Raw genomic sequence first — 15,981 nt, forward strand, 5'->3', positions numbered from 1 at the left:
ATATCAACACTCATTTGGACCACTACCCCGTAGCCAGGACTGGCTATTCGATTATGTAGAAAACGTCAGAGAAGTATATCAGTTGTAACAGTCATGACCTAGTAGGCTCTAACCTCAAGCAGATGAAGAACAATTCTGAAGCGTTGCATTTGTTAACAACTCGAAAACTTGATTTCATTCAAAATAAACCATAGGATCTTTTATTGAACTCGCACTGATGCTCCTCAATGATGGTGCTGATACAGGTTGCCGTTGGCGTAGCTGCTGGCATGTCCATGACCGTGTCCTCCGTATGAGTGTCCACCCTCATGGTGTCCGTAGACTTCCGGATGATGGGCATGACCCACTCGCTTCACATGAGCCTGGAAGCCGTTGTGCTTGTCGGACGAGTACTCGACTACTCGCTCAGTTCCGTCGGCCTCATGCAGGGTGTAAGCTCCCTTGACGACATCTCCATCCCGATGTTCCCACTGGCTCTTGTGGTCACCGGTGTGGGGATCCTTCACGCCATACTCGAACTTGTAGCTGGGATGCGAATGGTAGTCCTCGTGCTCGTAAGCAGCAACGGCGACGGCCAGAAGGGCGAGGGCGGCAATCGTGATCTTCATCATTTTGGGAAGTTTTCTTTGGTTTGTGGGCTACTGGATGCAGATGGAGCGATGGCTGGTGATCGACTGTTAGCATTTGGGTTGAATATGCTCGCTTAAATATGCTTTGAAAGGAGTAGGGCATGAATGCGTGTATGCCTTTCATTGGGTTATGGTTGGCAAGTTATAGGTTGACCTTGGATGTGGGCGTGGAAATAGAAAGAACAGCTGGACATATGAAATGTTAGCCACTCTCTCTTTTCTGATCCTTTAGTTATAGTGTAAAACATTGCACGCATTGCACTCAAACGAGAATTGCTACGGCCATCACTACTACGAATTAGAGGGACACTTAAAGGAAAGCGAGTACGCAGGAAGGATGTAGGAATTTACCTAAAGAAAAGCTGTCAACAGATTGGGAGGATTTGTATAACATGCATTATGGAAATCATGTTCTTATAGAACCCAATTGAACCCAGCAATAAATCAATCGGTGGCCCAACATTGGACGGGATCATACTCTAAACCAATTTTTGTGTATGCGGTTTGATGTTTTCGCTTACAACTTGCCCTATAAATGACAAACCAATTTAAACCTAGGAAAAAAAAGGATTAGATTAATTTCCTTATAAAAGCAGCTGAACGAATCTGAACAAGAAAAATCTGCAGTGGATCCATTAATGCATTCCGACTCCAAAACCGAAAACCGGATTCAACTTCGAAATCAACTACGAGTCAACTTCGGTTTACTCCGGAGTCTGGAATTTTCAACGGAGTAGTCATTTTTAAAACTAAATTTTCTCAGTTTTCCATATATTTTCTAGCAGTTGTTTTTTTAATTTTTAACTTAAATTTGCAAGGAGTTTTTTCAAGTTACTGAATAATTTTCTTAACAATTTTTCGCATAAAAACTTTAAGGTTTACCTCAGTATTCTAAAAACAGCATCGGGGGATTCTACATGGTTTCTAATTGTGCTATTTTTTAGCATTTTCTCAGTTTTTTGCAATCTACTTGCACTGGAAAACCCAATTTCATTATGATTGAAAATATTCCTGCATTCGTTGACATCGTATAGGAACATGTACAAACGTCCGATACAAACCCGGGCAGATCACAAAGTTTTATTTAGGAAGACAGTTGAATCTTTCCGACACCAGGATTGCCTCATGATCCAGATAGCCTCATAAGCCGTCCTGTCAGAACACGTACTACCCAATTTTTTAGAGGTTTCTAAGACTAGAGGCAACAACTTTCTTCAAAGTCTCACACATATAGTACACCGCGTTAAGTTTGGCGTTACTTCTTCAATGAATGTCAAAAAGGTTTACTCGTTTTAGTACAGCCTAGTTAATCATCGAAAATGCACTTTGCAACCGAAAAATATTCATAATGGATTGGGCCACTATGTTGTCCCATGTTTAAGACTACACCCGGTCGTGTTCCAGATCGTGTGGTTACTGAAGCACGTACAATTATTTGTCCGGAAAGCATCTACATCTACCGATCATCCCAGGTCTCTGGCTAAGCCTGCATTTTGGTTTCCCACATGTCATAGAAATAGACTCCCAACGTACCTGCTAGCGTACCTAGTTCCATAGTAAATGAAAGGTAAGTTGGCAATCGTATCTGGGATGAACGCTAGTCGTAAAAACGCGGTTAGGATCTTCCGCAAAAAAAATGACAGAATATTAACTCAATGATCACTCTTAAGTGCATACGTAAGGCTCATTGTCGCTTGGATTATTATCCAATTAATAAAAATTTATCAGTAATAACAAGTAATTAAGTAATTTATAAGTACTAAATACCTGAGTACCCGACATTAATATTGTACAAGTTTAAAATGTAGATACTTTAGACCCTAATGTATATACCCTTACCTAATGTTGCACGAAGTAACCTTGATATTGGTGAACGAGACACAAAGGAAAAACTTGCTCCGTTTCGAAAACCCCTAAAACCGTTAAAACCATTATAAAACGTTATGTTTATAATATCAGTTTTGAATCAGTACAAGGCGCAGACCTACTTACTAAAGAAAGTTTATATTTGAGCTGTACTTGAAGGATGTTAAAATCTAACATTTATTTCTAAATTATGGAATTATGACTGAACGCTTTGAGTATAAATTAACAAATAACTATAATTTAACAAATAATAGACATACTCGATCATTAAAAAAAATAAATCCAGTTATTATTACTACCTTTTCTGTAATGTAAGCAATTACATAAAAAGTCATATTTCTTCTTATCTTCACAACAACCTGAACAGGCCTAGACCTGCCATTTCTGGCCTTCTTTGACTTTTATTTTTCCGTTGCCGGATAGTCAGTCCTGCGTACGGAGGATTCGTTCAGATGGGAATTGGGCCAGAAATGTCTTATGAAGACCGGTGCCGCCTTCAATACAAAACGGAGCTGTTAAAAACAATCATACAGTACCGGAAAAATATCCGGCATGAGAAATTTACAGTTCGACATACAAATTGTACTAATTTATTCCAATCACATAACTAGGAACTTTAACAACACGATCACGGGTTCTTCTTAATGATGGTGCTGATACAGGTTGCCGTTGGCGTAGCTGCTGGCATGTCCATGACCGTGTCCACCGTACGAGTGTCCACCCTCATGGTGTCCGTAGACTTCCGGGTGATGGGCATGACCCACTCGCTTCACATGAGCCTGGAAGCCGTTGTGTTTGTCGGACGAGTACTCGACCACTCGCTCAGTTCCGTCGGCCTCATGCAGGGTGTAAGCTCCCTTGACGACATCTCCATCCCGATGTTCCCACTGGCTCTTGTGGTCACCGGTGTGGGGATCCTTCACGCCATACTCGAACTTGTAGCTGGGATGCGAATGGTAGTCTTCGTGCTCATAAGCAACAACGGCGACGGCCAGAAGGGCGAGGGCGGCAATCGTGATCTTCATCGTTTATTCAATTATTTTTGATTTTTGCTTAACAAAGAAGGTATCCGTGAGGTATCAACTGTACTGTTGAACTGTTGCCTTCTGGTGTAGCTACCTGTTCTTAAATACCACTCACGGCTCTCACTAAGCTTGGTCACTCTTACTAAACCACACGTTTTGTGATGCAATGCAATACGCACAGCCTTGCATAGAATTAACACGAAATCAACCTAAAACCACGCGTGCCTATGGGCTGCTGGTGTTGGTTTCTAGCCAATACTTTTCCTGCAGCAATATTAAGCGCTCACTTTCTGATTTTCATTCCGCGTTTCGGCATAAGATCATTTATTGGTTTGCTCAACTTTTAGCGCTACCCTTTGCACGTTTCTTGATTTAGCTATAACAGTTTCGTCAATTTTCAAGCAACACTACACGCAATTGAACTAGACTAGAGCAGTGTGATAGCAGTGTGTTGATGTGCATAAAATATTTCCGTATGATTACTGTACACATAGTAGATCTAATGCCTGGCCGTTTTTGATAGAATAAGAGAATAAATTTGAGTTTTAGAACAAAGCAATTTTTTTATCAGCAAAGATCTTTTATTTAACATACGGTTTTATTGGCAATATCAATATAAATAATATCATCATTGTGAAAATGTTACTTCTGGCGTTATTTATTTCATGATTCTGTTACTAATTGATATTATAATTATTAAACTGTTGAGAACATATCAAAATAATTAATATTTAATTTAGTACGTGTATTGTACAGAAATTTTATCAATATTTCCATGTAACAAAAAAAAGATGTACCGAATACCTTGCAACGAACCACAGGGTGCAATTGCTCGTAGAATGAACTAGATACATTGCAATATGCTAGTAAAATGTTTTTGATTTCCTTCTTGCTAGCCATTGAGCAATAAGAATAGTACAATTTCAAAGTTATTTCAGTTATACACATAATAAATATTAAAAGTTGGAGTATCAAATAGCTTTTCAATTAATATTTAAAGCAAGGTGTAAATGTCAAGATGTTTGACCTGTTTTTAACCATTGTTTTGTTCCCCGATATCCCCGAGACATCGATCTTATTAATCTTGTTCTTTAACAATTCTTTATAAATTCTGTTATATACAAACTTGAACAAACTGTCTATTCTTAGTCACAGAGACGATAGCTAAGGCATAGGAACGTTTCGTTAATCACCGAATTCGGTCAGATCACAATCAACATATAATCCGCGACCATGAAATTCTGAAACCGCTGAGTATTTACTATCTCTGCATTTTTATTATCCCTTTTTTATCACTTGCGTAGAAAAGGTAGTTGGAAACTTTCAGAGAGGATTCCGAAACGGAAAATCAACCACTTAGATATCTTCACCATGCGGCAGATCTTGGAGAAGACGGCGGAGCAGCTGCTACATTCCTTCCATCTCTTCATCGACTTCCAGGGCGCTTACGACAGCAGCGCCAGGGTAAAACTTTACCCTGGATGGAAAACCTTCTAGGCCCTTTGCGACCATTAAGCGCCTTCGCCAAGGAGATGGGCTAGATTGTTTACTTCGGAGACCATTTTCTATAAGTCAATCCAGACCCTGGCATACGCTGATGAAATAGACATCATTTGTTAACGGTTCTCCTAAGTAGCGGAAGCCTGTCAAAGGATTGTGCAGGCGGCAGAAAACCTCGGGTTGTAGATTAACGAGGCAAAAACCAAGTCCATAGTGACACCACTAGCTGCTCTGCTAACACATCCTAACTTACGCAGAGATGACGTAGAAATAGGTGAGCGCTCTTTCGAAGTCGTTCAAAATTTTACCTATCTTGGTTCAAAAGTCAGCACCGATAATAACATTGTTGTTCAGATACGCGCTAGGGTACTGGATATCACCCGGTCTTTCTACAATCTGAGATAACTTCTCTACTCAAAACACTAGTCGCGACGAACGAAGCTGGGACTGTATAAAACCTATACAGTTCCAGTACTCACATACGCCTCTGAGACATGAACGTTGCTCAAAACTAACGAAACCCTTTTAGTCGCGTTAGAGATGAAGATGCTCAGAAGGATTTTATGGCGCCGTTTGTGTGGATGGAAAAAGGAAGAACCGCTACAGTGACTATGAGCTGTACGGTAAACATACTGTCGTACAGCAAAGTAGACTCGCCAAGTAAGTAAGTAAGTCAGTAAGTAATGAATGCATAAAAAAAGCAAGGGAAAATAATATATTGAAAATAAAGTAGGTCTTCGAGGAATTATTAATAAGCATGGGAGGGGAATGAATAAAAAGAAGTTATAATTGTAATTCGAAGCTTTTAAACAGGAAATAGAAAATTTTACGTGTAAGTTTCACCCTCTCAAGAAGACACCAAAAGAAAGGAATGTTACTCAAAAGCTGTCAATGAGTAAAGCAACTCATAAGGTTCAATAAGAAGTTGAAAACTTCTGTATCATATAAGTTAGAGGATCATAACTTGCACGAAACGGCAGAATCATAAACATAATCATAAACATGAACATAAAGTAAAAAGCATATATCAAGTCCCTGAACTTGGGACTGTCTGACCAATATTTTTTTAAACTTCATCTCAGTGATACTAAATCTCAGCCGTATCGTTTTAAATTCATTCGTAAATCAATTTTTTCGATTAACGTCGCTGATATGCTGATTAACCGTAGGCATGATCTACAACTAGTATAATCATATATGGACTACGTTCGCTGTTTTTTGAAGCTGTTTAAAAAACATTCCAAAGTGATAAAGAAGTTGAATAGTTTACAGGTGACATTAACTGCCATTACATTCATAACAACAATCTAAAAAAATTGCAGGACGTAAATAAAAAATATCTCCAACAAAAGAATAACTTCAACAAGAACAAATAAAAAACATTTTAATCGATTGTTTTTCTTAAAAAAGTTCAGCAATCATTTACAAATATGGTATGAAATATGGTTTATTTTTCATGTCTTCAAACATCAACGTACGGAACGATCACAGATGTTCATAAATGTTCTCTAATGATGGTGCTGATACAGGTTTCCGTTGGCGTAGCTGCTGGCATGTCCATGACCGTGTCCTCCGTATGAGTGTCCACCCTCATGGTGTCCGTAGACTTCCGGGTGATGGGCATGACCCACTCGCTTCACATGAGCCTGGAAGCCGTTGTGCTTGTCGGACGAGTACTCGACCACTCGCTCAGTTCCGTCGGCCTCATGCAGGGTGTAAGCTCCCTTGACGACATCTCCATCCCGATGTTCCCACTGGCTCTTGTGGTCACCGGTGTGGGGATCCTTCACGCCATACTCGAACTTGTAGCTGGGATGCGAATGGTAGTCCTCGTGCTCGTAAGCAGCAACGGCGACGGCCAGAAGGGCGAGGGCGGCAATCGTGATCTTCATCATTTTGGGAAGTTTTCTTTGGTTTGTGGGCTACTGGATGCAGATGGAGCGATGGCTGGTGATCGACTGTTAGCATTTGGGTTGAATATGCTCGCTTAAATATGCTTTGAAAGGAGTAGGGCATGAATGCGTGTATGCCTTTCATTGGGGCTTGGTTACCATGTTGTAATCTGACCACGCGTGAGGTTATTGAACATTTAACAAAATAACTGGTCCATTTTTGAACCATTTGTCATACGACTGTTTTTCTTACTTGGTTGGTTGGTGGCTGTTTAAATACATTTTACGTTAAGTCAATTGGGTCCAATAACATTCATTCTGTTTTCTACTTATATATTTTCAAATCACGATGCCGAGCTTACACGAAAAACATTTTTAAGGAGATATGCATCATTCAAAGAGCAACATTTTATCCATTCTTATGTTCTCTAAATTCTCACTTACTCTTGCCATAACCTGACTAATACGAATTGTTAGCGAGCAACCTCCTTTAGCGAAGACATGGCTTGCGAATTACGTTGCTTGCCCGTAAGTTGAAAAATGTAGGGTTCTGCCCGAAATATGTTTGCTATATCGAGAGATTCAGCAACATCAGAAGTGTTGGAAGGAGGGCGAAGTACCCTGATGAGATTATATTTAGAACTAGGTTGATAAATAAAGGAGATTTTAACTGTAACTCGGGAAAATTTCACGTTTCAGTCTTGCATTTGAGTTTGAGTTATTTTATATTCTATCAACATTCCAAAATATTATATTGTGTACGCATAGGTAGTAAGATGATGTTGATTGACCTCAGTTACGTTTTTACTACATTCGGTACTAAATCAACATATCGCTGACGGTGTGTCCTAGAATTTCTTGCAAAATACGGGGGTCTCAAAACTCTCTTTGTTCTGAACGATCTCAGTATTTTATGTTGACGTTGTTGATTGAAAATAAGTTTGCAGTGCATATGCTTTTCTCTAGCTTAGCCTTTCTATGTACCGCTTGAGCTTGTATTTTAGATTCCTTTGCTTCGCGTAATTGTGAAACCTCCTTGATGCCTAACAATGCAATGCGATAAGCTATAACTTCAGCTAGAACGTTCAAGGATATCGCAGAATTTGCATTGCGCATCATTTTAACATGTAGCTTTATAGTAATTCACTGCAAAACATGTCATTTTAGATTAGATTCGATTCAAGACTTGCGGAGTTTACGAAGAATGAGGCCATAAAATCGCTTTAATATTGTTCAGTTTTGAAATTATGTTTTTGGAGGAATTCAGCCAGAGATCAACTTTCATGTGTCCCATGTCGGAAAATGTTTGCTACAGAATACTACAAAACAAAACACGATTTCTTTTCATTGTCTATTTCCTATTTCAAACAACTCAGCAACATCTCGTCAGCAACAAAGATTCCCATATACTCATGACTAATTATAAAAAACATGAGTAATTTAAATTCATACAAAGTTATGTTTCACAAAACAAAACAAAAACTAATGCACCTTAATTTTGCAAATTTCGGATATCTAACGATTTTTGCAAAAAAATGTACATTATTTAGTCATTAACTATTCTATGCTTTACTTTCCATGATTTCAAACATCAACGTATGGAACGATCACAGATCTTCACAAATGTTCTCTAATGATGGTGTTGATACAGGTTGCCGTTGGCGTAGCTGCTGGCATGTCCATGACCGTGTCCACCGTACGAGTGTCCACCCTCATGGTGTCCGTAGACTTCCGGATGATGGGCATGACCCACTCGCTTCACATGAGCCTGGAAGCCGTTGTGTTTGTCGGACGAGTACTCGACCACTCGCTCAGTTCCGTCGGCCTCATGCAGGGTGTAAGCTCCCTTGACGACATCTCCATCCCGATGTTCCCACTGGCTCTTGTGGTCACCGGTGTGGGGATCCTTCACTCCATACTCGAACTTGTAGCTGGGATGCGAATGATAGTCCTCGTGCTCGTAAGCAGCAACGGCGACGGCCAGAAGGGCGAGGGCGGCAAACGTGATCTTCATCATTTTGGGAAGTTTTCTTTGGTTTGTGGGCTACTGGATGCAGATGGAGCGATGGCTGGTGATCGACTGTTAGCATTTGGGTTGAATATGCTCGCTTAAATATGCTTTGAAAGGAGTAGGGCATGAATGCGTGTATGCCTTTCATTGGGGCTTGGTTACCATGTTGTAATCTGACCACGCGTGAGGTTATTGAACATTTAACAAAATAACTGGTCCATTTTTGAACCATTTGTCATACGACTGTTTTTCTTACTTGGTTGGTTGGTGGCTGTTTAAATACATTTTACGTTAAGTCAATTGGGTCCAATAACATTCATTCTGTTTTCTACTTATATATTTTCAAATCACGATGCCGAGCTTACACGAAAAACATTTTTAAGGAGATATGCATCATTCAAAGAGCAACATTTTATCCATTCTTATGTTCTCTAAATTCTCACTTACTCTTGCCATAACCTGACTAATACGAATTGTTAGCGAGCAACCTCCTTCAGCGAAGACATGGCTTGCGAATTACGTTGCTTGCCCGTAAGTTGAAAAATGTAGGGTTCTGCCCGAAATATGTTTGCTATATCGAGAGATTCAGCAACATCAGAAGTGTTGGAAGGAGGGCGAAGTACCCTGATGAGATCCTATTTAGAACTAGGTTGATAAATAAAGGAGATTTTAACTGTAACTCGGGAAAATTTCACGTTTCAGTCTTGCATTTGAGTTTGAGTTATTTTATATTCTATCAACATTCCAAAATATTATATTGTGTACGCATAGGTAGTAAGATGATGTTGATTGACCTCAGTTACGTTTTTACTACATTCGGTACTAAATCAACATATCGCTGACGGTGTGTCCTAGAATTTCTTGCAAAATACGGGGGTCTCAAAACTCTCTTTGTTCTGAACGATCTCAGTATTTTATGTTGACGTTGTTGATTGAAAATAAGTTTGCAGTGCATATGCTTTTCTCTAGCTTAGCCTTTCTATGTACCGCTTGAGCTTGTATTTTAGATTCCTTTGCTTCGCGTAATTGTGAAACCTCCTTGATGCCTAACAATGCAATGCGATAAGCTATAACTTCAGTTAGAACGTTCAAGGATATCGCAGAATTTGCATTGCGCATCATTTTAACATGTAGCTTTATAGTAATTCACTGCAAAACATGTCATTTTAGATTAGATTCGATTCAAGACTTGCGGAGTTTACGAAGAATGAGGCCATAAAATCGCTTTAATATTGTTCAGTTTTGAAATTATGTTTTTGGAGGAATTCAGCCAGAGATCAACTTTCATGTGTCCCATGTCGGAAAATGTTTGCTACAGAATACTACAAAACAAAACACGATTTCTTTTCATTGTCTATTTCCTATTTCAAACAACTCAGCAACATCTCGTCAGCAACAAAGATTCCCATGTACTCATGACTAATTATAAAAAACATGAGTAATTTAAATTCATACAAAGTTATGTTTCACAAAACAAAACAAAAACTAATGCACCTTAATTTTGCAAATTTCGGATATCTAACGATTTTTGCAGAAAAATGTACATTATTTAGTCATTAACTATTCTATGCTTTATTTTCCATGATTTCAAACATCAACGTATGGAACGATCACAGATCTTCACAAATGTTCTCTAATGATGGTGCTGATATAGGTTGCCGTTGGCGTAGCTGCTGGCATGTCCATGACCGTGTCCACCGTACGAGTGTCCACCCTCATGGTGTCCGTAGACTTCCGGATGATGGGCATGACCCACTCGCTTCACATGAGCCTGGAAGCCGTTGTGTTTGTCGGACGAGTACTCGACCACTCGCTCAGTTCCGTCGGCCTCATGCAGGGTGTAAGCTCCCTTGACGACATCTCCATCCCGATGTTCCCACTGGCTCTTGTGGTCACCGGTGTGGGGATCCTTCACTCCATACTCGAACTTGTAGCTGGGATGCGAATGATAGTCCTCGTGCTCGTAAGCAGCAACGGCGACGGCCAGAAGGGCGAGGGCGGCAATCGTGATCTTCATCATTTTGGGAAGTTTTCTTTGGTTTGTGGGCTACTGGATGCAGATGGAGCGATGGCTGGTGATCGACTGTTAGCATTTGGGTTGAATATGCTCGCTTAAATATGCTTTGAAAGGAGTAGGGCATGAATGCGTGTATGCCTTTCATTGGGGCTTGGTTACCATGTTGTAATCTGACCACGCGTGAGGTTATTGAACATTTAACAAAATAACTGGTCCATTTTTGAACCATTTGTCATACGACTGTTTTTCTTACTTGGTTGGTTGGTGGCTGTTTAAATACATTTTACGTTAAGTCAATTGGGTCCAATAACATTCATTCTGTTTTCTACTTATATATTTTCAAATCACGATGCCGAGCTTACACGAAAAACATTTTTAAGGAGATATGCATCATTCAAAGAGCAACATTTTATCCATTCTTATGTTCTCTAAATTCTCACTTACTCTTGCCATAACCTGACTAATACGAATTGTTAGCGAGCAACCTCCTTTAGCGAAGACATGGCTTGCGAATTACGTTGCTTGCCCGTAAGTTGAAAAATGTAGGGTTCTGCCCGAAATATGTTTGCTATATCGAGAGATTCAGCAACATCAGAAGTGTTGGAAGGAGGGCGAAGTACCCTGATGAGATCCTATTTAGAACTAGGTTGATAAATAAAGGAGATTTTAACTGTAACTCGGGAAAATTTCACGTTTCAGTCTTGCATTTGAGTTTGAGTTATTTTATATTCTATCAACATTCCAAAATATTATATTGTGTACGCATAGGTAGTAAGATGATGTTGATTGACCTCAGTTACGTTTTTACTACATTCGGTACTAAATCAACATATCGCTGACGGTGTGTCCTAGAATTTCTTGCAAAATACGGGGGTCTCAAAACTCTCTTTGTTCTGAACGATCTCAGTATTTTATGTTGACGTTGTTGATTGAAAATAAGTTTGCAGTGCATATGCTTTTCTCTAGCTTAGCCTTTCTATGTACCGCTTGAGCTTGTATTTTAGATTCCTTTGCTTCGCGTAATTGTGAAACCTCCTTGATGCCTAACAATGCAATGCGATAAGCTATAACTTCAGCTAGAACGTTCAAGGATATCGCAGAATTTGCATTGCGCATCATTTTAACATGTAGCTTTATAGTAATTCACTGCAAAACATGTCATTTTAGATTAGATTCGATTCAAGACTTGCGGAGTTTACGAAGAATGAGGCCATAAAATCGCTTTAATATTGTTCAGTTTTGAAATTACGTTTTTGGAGGAATTCAGCCAGAGATCAACTTTCATGTGTCCCATGTCGGAAAATGTTTGCTACAGAATACTACAAAACAAAACACGATTTCTTTTCATTGTCTATTTCCTATTTCAAACAACTCAGCAACATCTCGTCAGCAACAAAGATTCCCATATACTCATGACTAATTATAAAAAACATGAGTAATTTAAATTCATACAAAGTTATGTTTCACAAAACAAAACAAAAACTAATGCACCTTAATTTTGCAAATTTCGGATATCTAACGATTTTTGCAAAAAAATGTACATTATTTAGTCATTAACTATTCTATGCTTTACTTTCCATGATTTCAAACATCAACGTATGGAACGATCACAGATCTTCACAAATGTTCTCTAATGATGGTGCTGATACAGGTTGCCGTTGGCGTAGCTGCTGGCATGTCCATGACCGTGTCCACCGTACGAGTGTCCACCCTCATGGTGTCCGTAGACTTCCGGATGATGGGCATGACCCACTCGCTTCACATGAGCCTGGAAGCCGTTGTGCTTGTCGGACGAGTACTCGACCACTCGCTCAGTTCCGTCGGCCTCATGCAGGGTGTAAGCTCCCTTGACGACATCTCCATCCCGATGTTCCCACTGGCTCTTGTGGTCACCGGTGTGGGGATCCTTCACTCCATACTCGAACTTGTAGCTGGGATGCGAATGATAGTCCTCGTGCTCGTAAGCAGCAACGGCGACGGCCAGAAGGGCGAGGGCGGCAATCGTGATCTTCATCATTTTGGGAAGTTTTCTTTGGTTTGTGGGCTACTGGATGCAGATGGAGCGATGGCTGGTGATCGATTGTTAGCATTTGGGTTGAATATGCTCGCTTAAATATGCTTTGAAAGGAGTAGGGCATGAATGCGTGTATGCCTTTCATTGGGGCTTGGTTACCATGTTGTAATCTGACCACGCGTGAGGTTATTGAACATTTAACAAAATAACTGGTCCATTTTTGAACCATTTGTCATACGACTGTTTTTCTTACTTGGTTGGTTGGTGGCTGTTTAAATACATTTTACGTTAAGTCAATTGGGTCCAATAACATTCATTCTGTTTTCTACTTATATATTTTCAAATCACGATGCCGAGCTTACACGAAAAACATTTTTAAGGAGATATGCATCATTCAAAGAGCAACATTTTATCCATTCTTATGTTCTCTAAATTCTCACTTACTCTTGCCATAACCTGACTAATACGAATTGTTAGCGAGCAACCTCCTTTAGCGAAGACATGGCTTGCGAATTACGTTGCTTGCCCGTAAGTTGAAAAATGTAGGGTTCTGCCCGAAATATGTTTGCTATATCGAGAGATTCAGCAACATCAGAAGTGTTGGAAGGAGGGCGAAGTACCCTGATGAGATTATATTTAGAACTAGGTTGATAAATAAAGGAGATTTTAACTGTAACTCGGGAAAATTTCACGTTTCAGTCTTGCATTTGAGTTTGAGTTATTTTATATTCTATCAACATTCCAAAATATTATATTGTGTACGCATAGGTAGTAAGATGATGTTGATTGACCTCAGTTACGTTTTTACTACATTCGGTACTAAATCAACATATCGCTGACGGTGTGTCCTAGAATTTCTTGCAAAATACGGGGGTCTCAAAACTCTCTTTGTTCTGAACGATCTCAGTATTTTATGTTGACGTTGTTGATTGAAAATAAGTTTGCAGTGCATATGCTTTTCTCTAGCTTAGCCTTTCTATGTACCGCTTGAGCTTGTATTTTAGATTCCTTTGCTTCGCGTAATTGTGAAACCTCCTTGATGCCTAACAATGCAATGCGATAAGCTATAACTTCAGCTAGAACGTTCAAGGATATCGCAGAATTTGCATTGCGCATCATTTTAACATGTAGCTTTATAGTAATTCACTGCAAAACATGTCATTTTAGATTAGATTCGATTCAAGACTTGCGGAGTTTACGAAGAATGAGGCCATAAAATCGCTTTAATATTGTTCAGTTTTGAAATTATGTTTTTGGAGGAATTCAGCCAGAGATCAACTTTCATGTGTCCCATGTCGGAAAATGTTTGCTACAGAATACTACAAAACAAAACACGATTTCTTTTCATTGTCTATTTCCTATTTCAAACAACTCAGCAACATCTCGTCAGCAACAAAGATTCCCATATACTCATGACTAATTATAAAAAACATGAGTAATTTAAATTCATACAAAGTTATGTTTCACAAAACAAAACAAAAACTAATGCACCTTAATTTTGCAAATTTCGGATATCTAACGATTTTTGCAAAAAAATGTACATTATTTAGTCATTAACTATTCTATGCTTTACTTTCCATGATTTCAAACATCAACGTATGGAACGATCACAGATCTTCACAAATGTTCTCTAATGATGGTGCTGATACAGGTTGCCGTTGGCGTAGCTGCTGGCATGTCCATGACCGTGTCCACCGTACGAGTGTCCACCCTCATGGTGTCCGTAGACTTCCGGATGATGGGCATGACCCACTCGCTTCACATGAGCCTGGAAGCCGTTGTGCTTGTCGGACGAGTACTCGACCACTCGCTCAGTTCCGTCGGCCTCATGCAGGGTGTAAGCTCCCTTGACGACATCTCCATCCCGATGTTCCCACTGGCTCTTGTGGTCACCGGTGTGGGGATCCTTCACTCCATACTCGAACTTGTAGCTGGGATGCGAATGATAGTCCTCGTGCTCGTAAGCAGCAACGGCGACGGCCAGAAGGGCGAGGGCGGCAATCGTGATCTTCATCATTTTGGGAAGTTTTCTTTGGTTTGTGGGCTACTGGATGCAGATGGAGCGATGGCTGGTGATCGACTGTTAGCATTTGGGTTGAATATGCTCGCTTAAATATGCTTTGAAAGGAGTAGGGCATGAATGCGTGTATGCCTTTCATTGGGGCTTGGTTACCATGTTGTAATCTGACCACGCGTGAGGTTATTGAACATTTAACAAAATAACTGGTCCATTTTTGAACCATTTGTCATACGACTGTTTTTCTTACTTGGTTGGTTGGTGGCTGTTTAAATACATTTTACGTTAAGTCAATTGGGTCCAATAACATTCATTCTGTTTTCTACTTATATATTTTCAAATCACGATGCCGAGCTTACACGAAAAACATTTTTAAGGAGATATGCATCATTCAAAGAGCAACATTTTATCCATTCTTATGTTCTCTAAATTCTCACTTACTCTTGCCATAACCTGACTATTACGAATTGTTAGCGAGCAACCTCCTTCAGCGAAGACATGACTTGCGAATTACGTTGCTTGCCCGTAAGTTGAAAAATGTAGGGTTCTGCCCGAAATATGTTTGCTATATCGAGAGATTCAGCAACATCAGAAGTGTTGGAAGGAGGGCGAAGTACCCTGATGAGATCCTATTTAGAACTAGGTTGATAAATAAAGGAGATTTTAACTGTAACTCGGGAAAATTTCACGTTTCAGTCTTGCATTTGAGTTTGAGTTATTTTATATTCTATCAACATTCCAAAATATTATAGTGTGTACGCATACGTAGTTAGATGATGTTGATTGACCTCAGTTACGTTTTTACTACATTCGGTACTAAATCAACATATCGCTGACGGTGTGTCCTAGAATTTCTTGCAAAATACGGGGGTCTCAAAACTCTCTTTGTTCTGAACGATCTCAGTATTTTATGTTGACGTTGTTGATTGAAAATAAGTTTGCAGTGCATATGCTTTTCTCTAGCTTAGCCTTTCTATGTACCGCTTGAGCTTGTATTTTAGATTCCTTTG

At 39.6% G+C, this 15,981-nt stretch overlaps 1 protein-coding gene and 6 pseudogenes across 1 annotated transcript; all 7 read right to left on the reverse strand.

Annotated features, from left to right (window-relative positions):
* Positions 1-224: 224 nt before the first annotated feature.
* LOC128712717 (cuticle protein 19-like) lies at positions 225-771 on the reverse strand (annotated as a pseudogene).
* A 2,365-nt stretch (positions 772-3,136) lies between these two features.
* On the reverse strand, positions 3,137-3,520 carry LOC128713334 (cuticle protein 19-like). Its single transcript, XM_053808193.1, has one exon. The coding sequence runs from the start codon at positions 3,518-3,520 to the stop codon at positions 3,137-3,139; it is 384 nt and encodes a 127-aa protein (XP_053664168.1).
* A 3,008-nt stretch (positions 3,521-6,528) lies between these two features.
* Positions 6,529-7,194, reverse strand: LOC128712718 (cuticle protein 21-like; annotated as a pseudogene).
* Positions 7,195-8,542: 1,348 nt separating this feature from the next.
* On the reverse strand, positions 8,543-9,208 carry LOC128712719 (cuticle protein 21-like; annotated as a pseudogene).
* A 1,348-nt stretch (positions 9,209-10,556) lies between these two features.
* Positions 10,557-11,222, reverse strand: LOC128712721 (cuticle protein 21-like; annotated as a pseudogene).
* Positions 11,223-12,570: 1,348 nt separating this feature from the next.
* On the reverse strand, positions 12,571-13,236 carry LOC128712722 (cuticle protein 21-like; annotated as a pseudogene).
* Positions 13,237-14,584: 1,348 nt separating this feature from the next.
* Positions 14,585-15,250, reverse strand: LOC128712723 (cuticle protein 21-like; annotated as a pseudogene).
* Positions 15,251-15,981: the final 731 nt, after the last annotated feature.

The sequence above is a fragment of the Anopheles marshallii genome, chromosome 3 (assembly GCF_943734725.1).
Source record: "Anopheles marshallii chromosome 3, idAnoMarsDA_429_01, whole genome shotgun sequence".
NCBI classification, from domain to species: domain Eukaryota; kingdom Metazoa; phylum Arthropoda; class Insecta; order Diptera; family Culicidae; genus Anopheles; species Anopheles marshallii.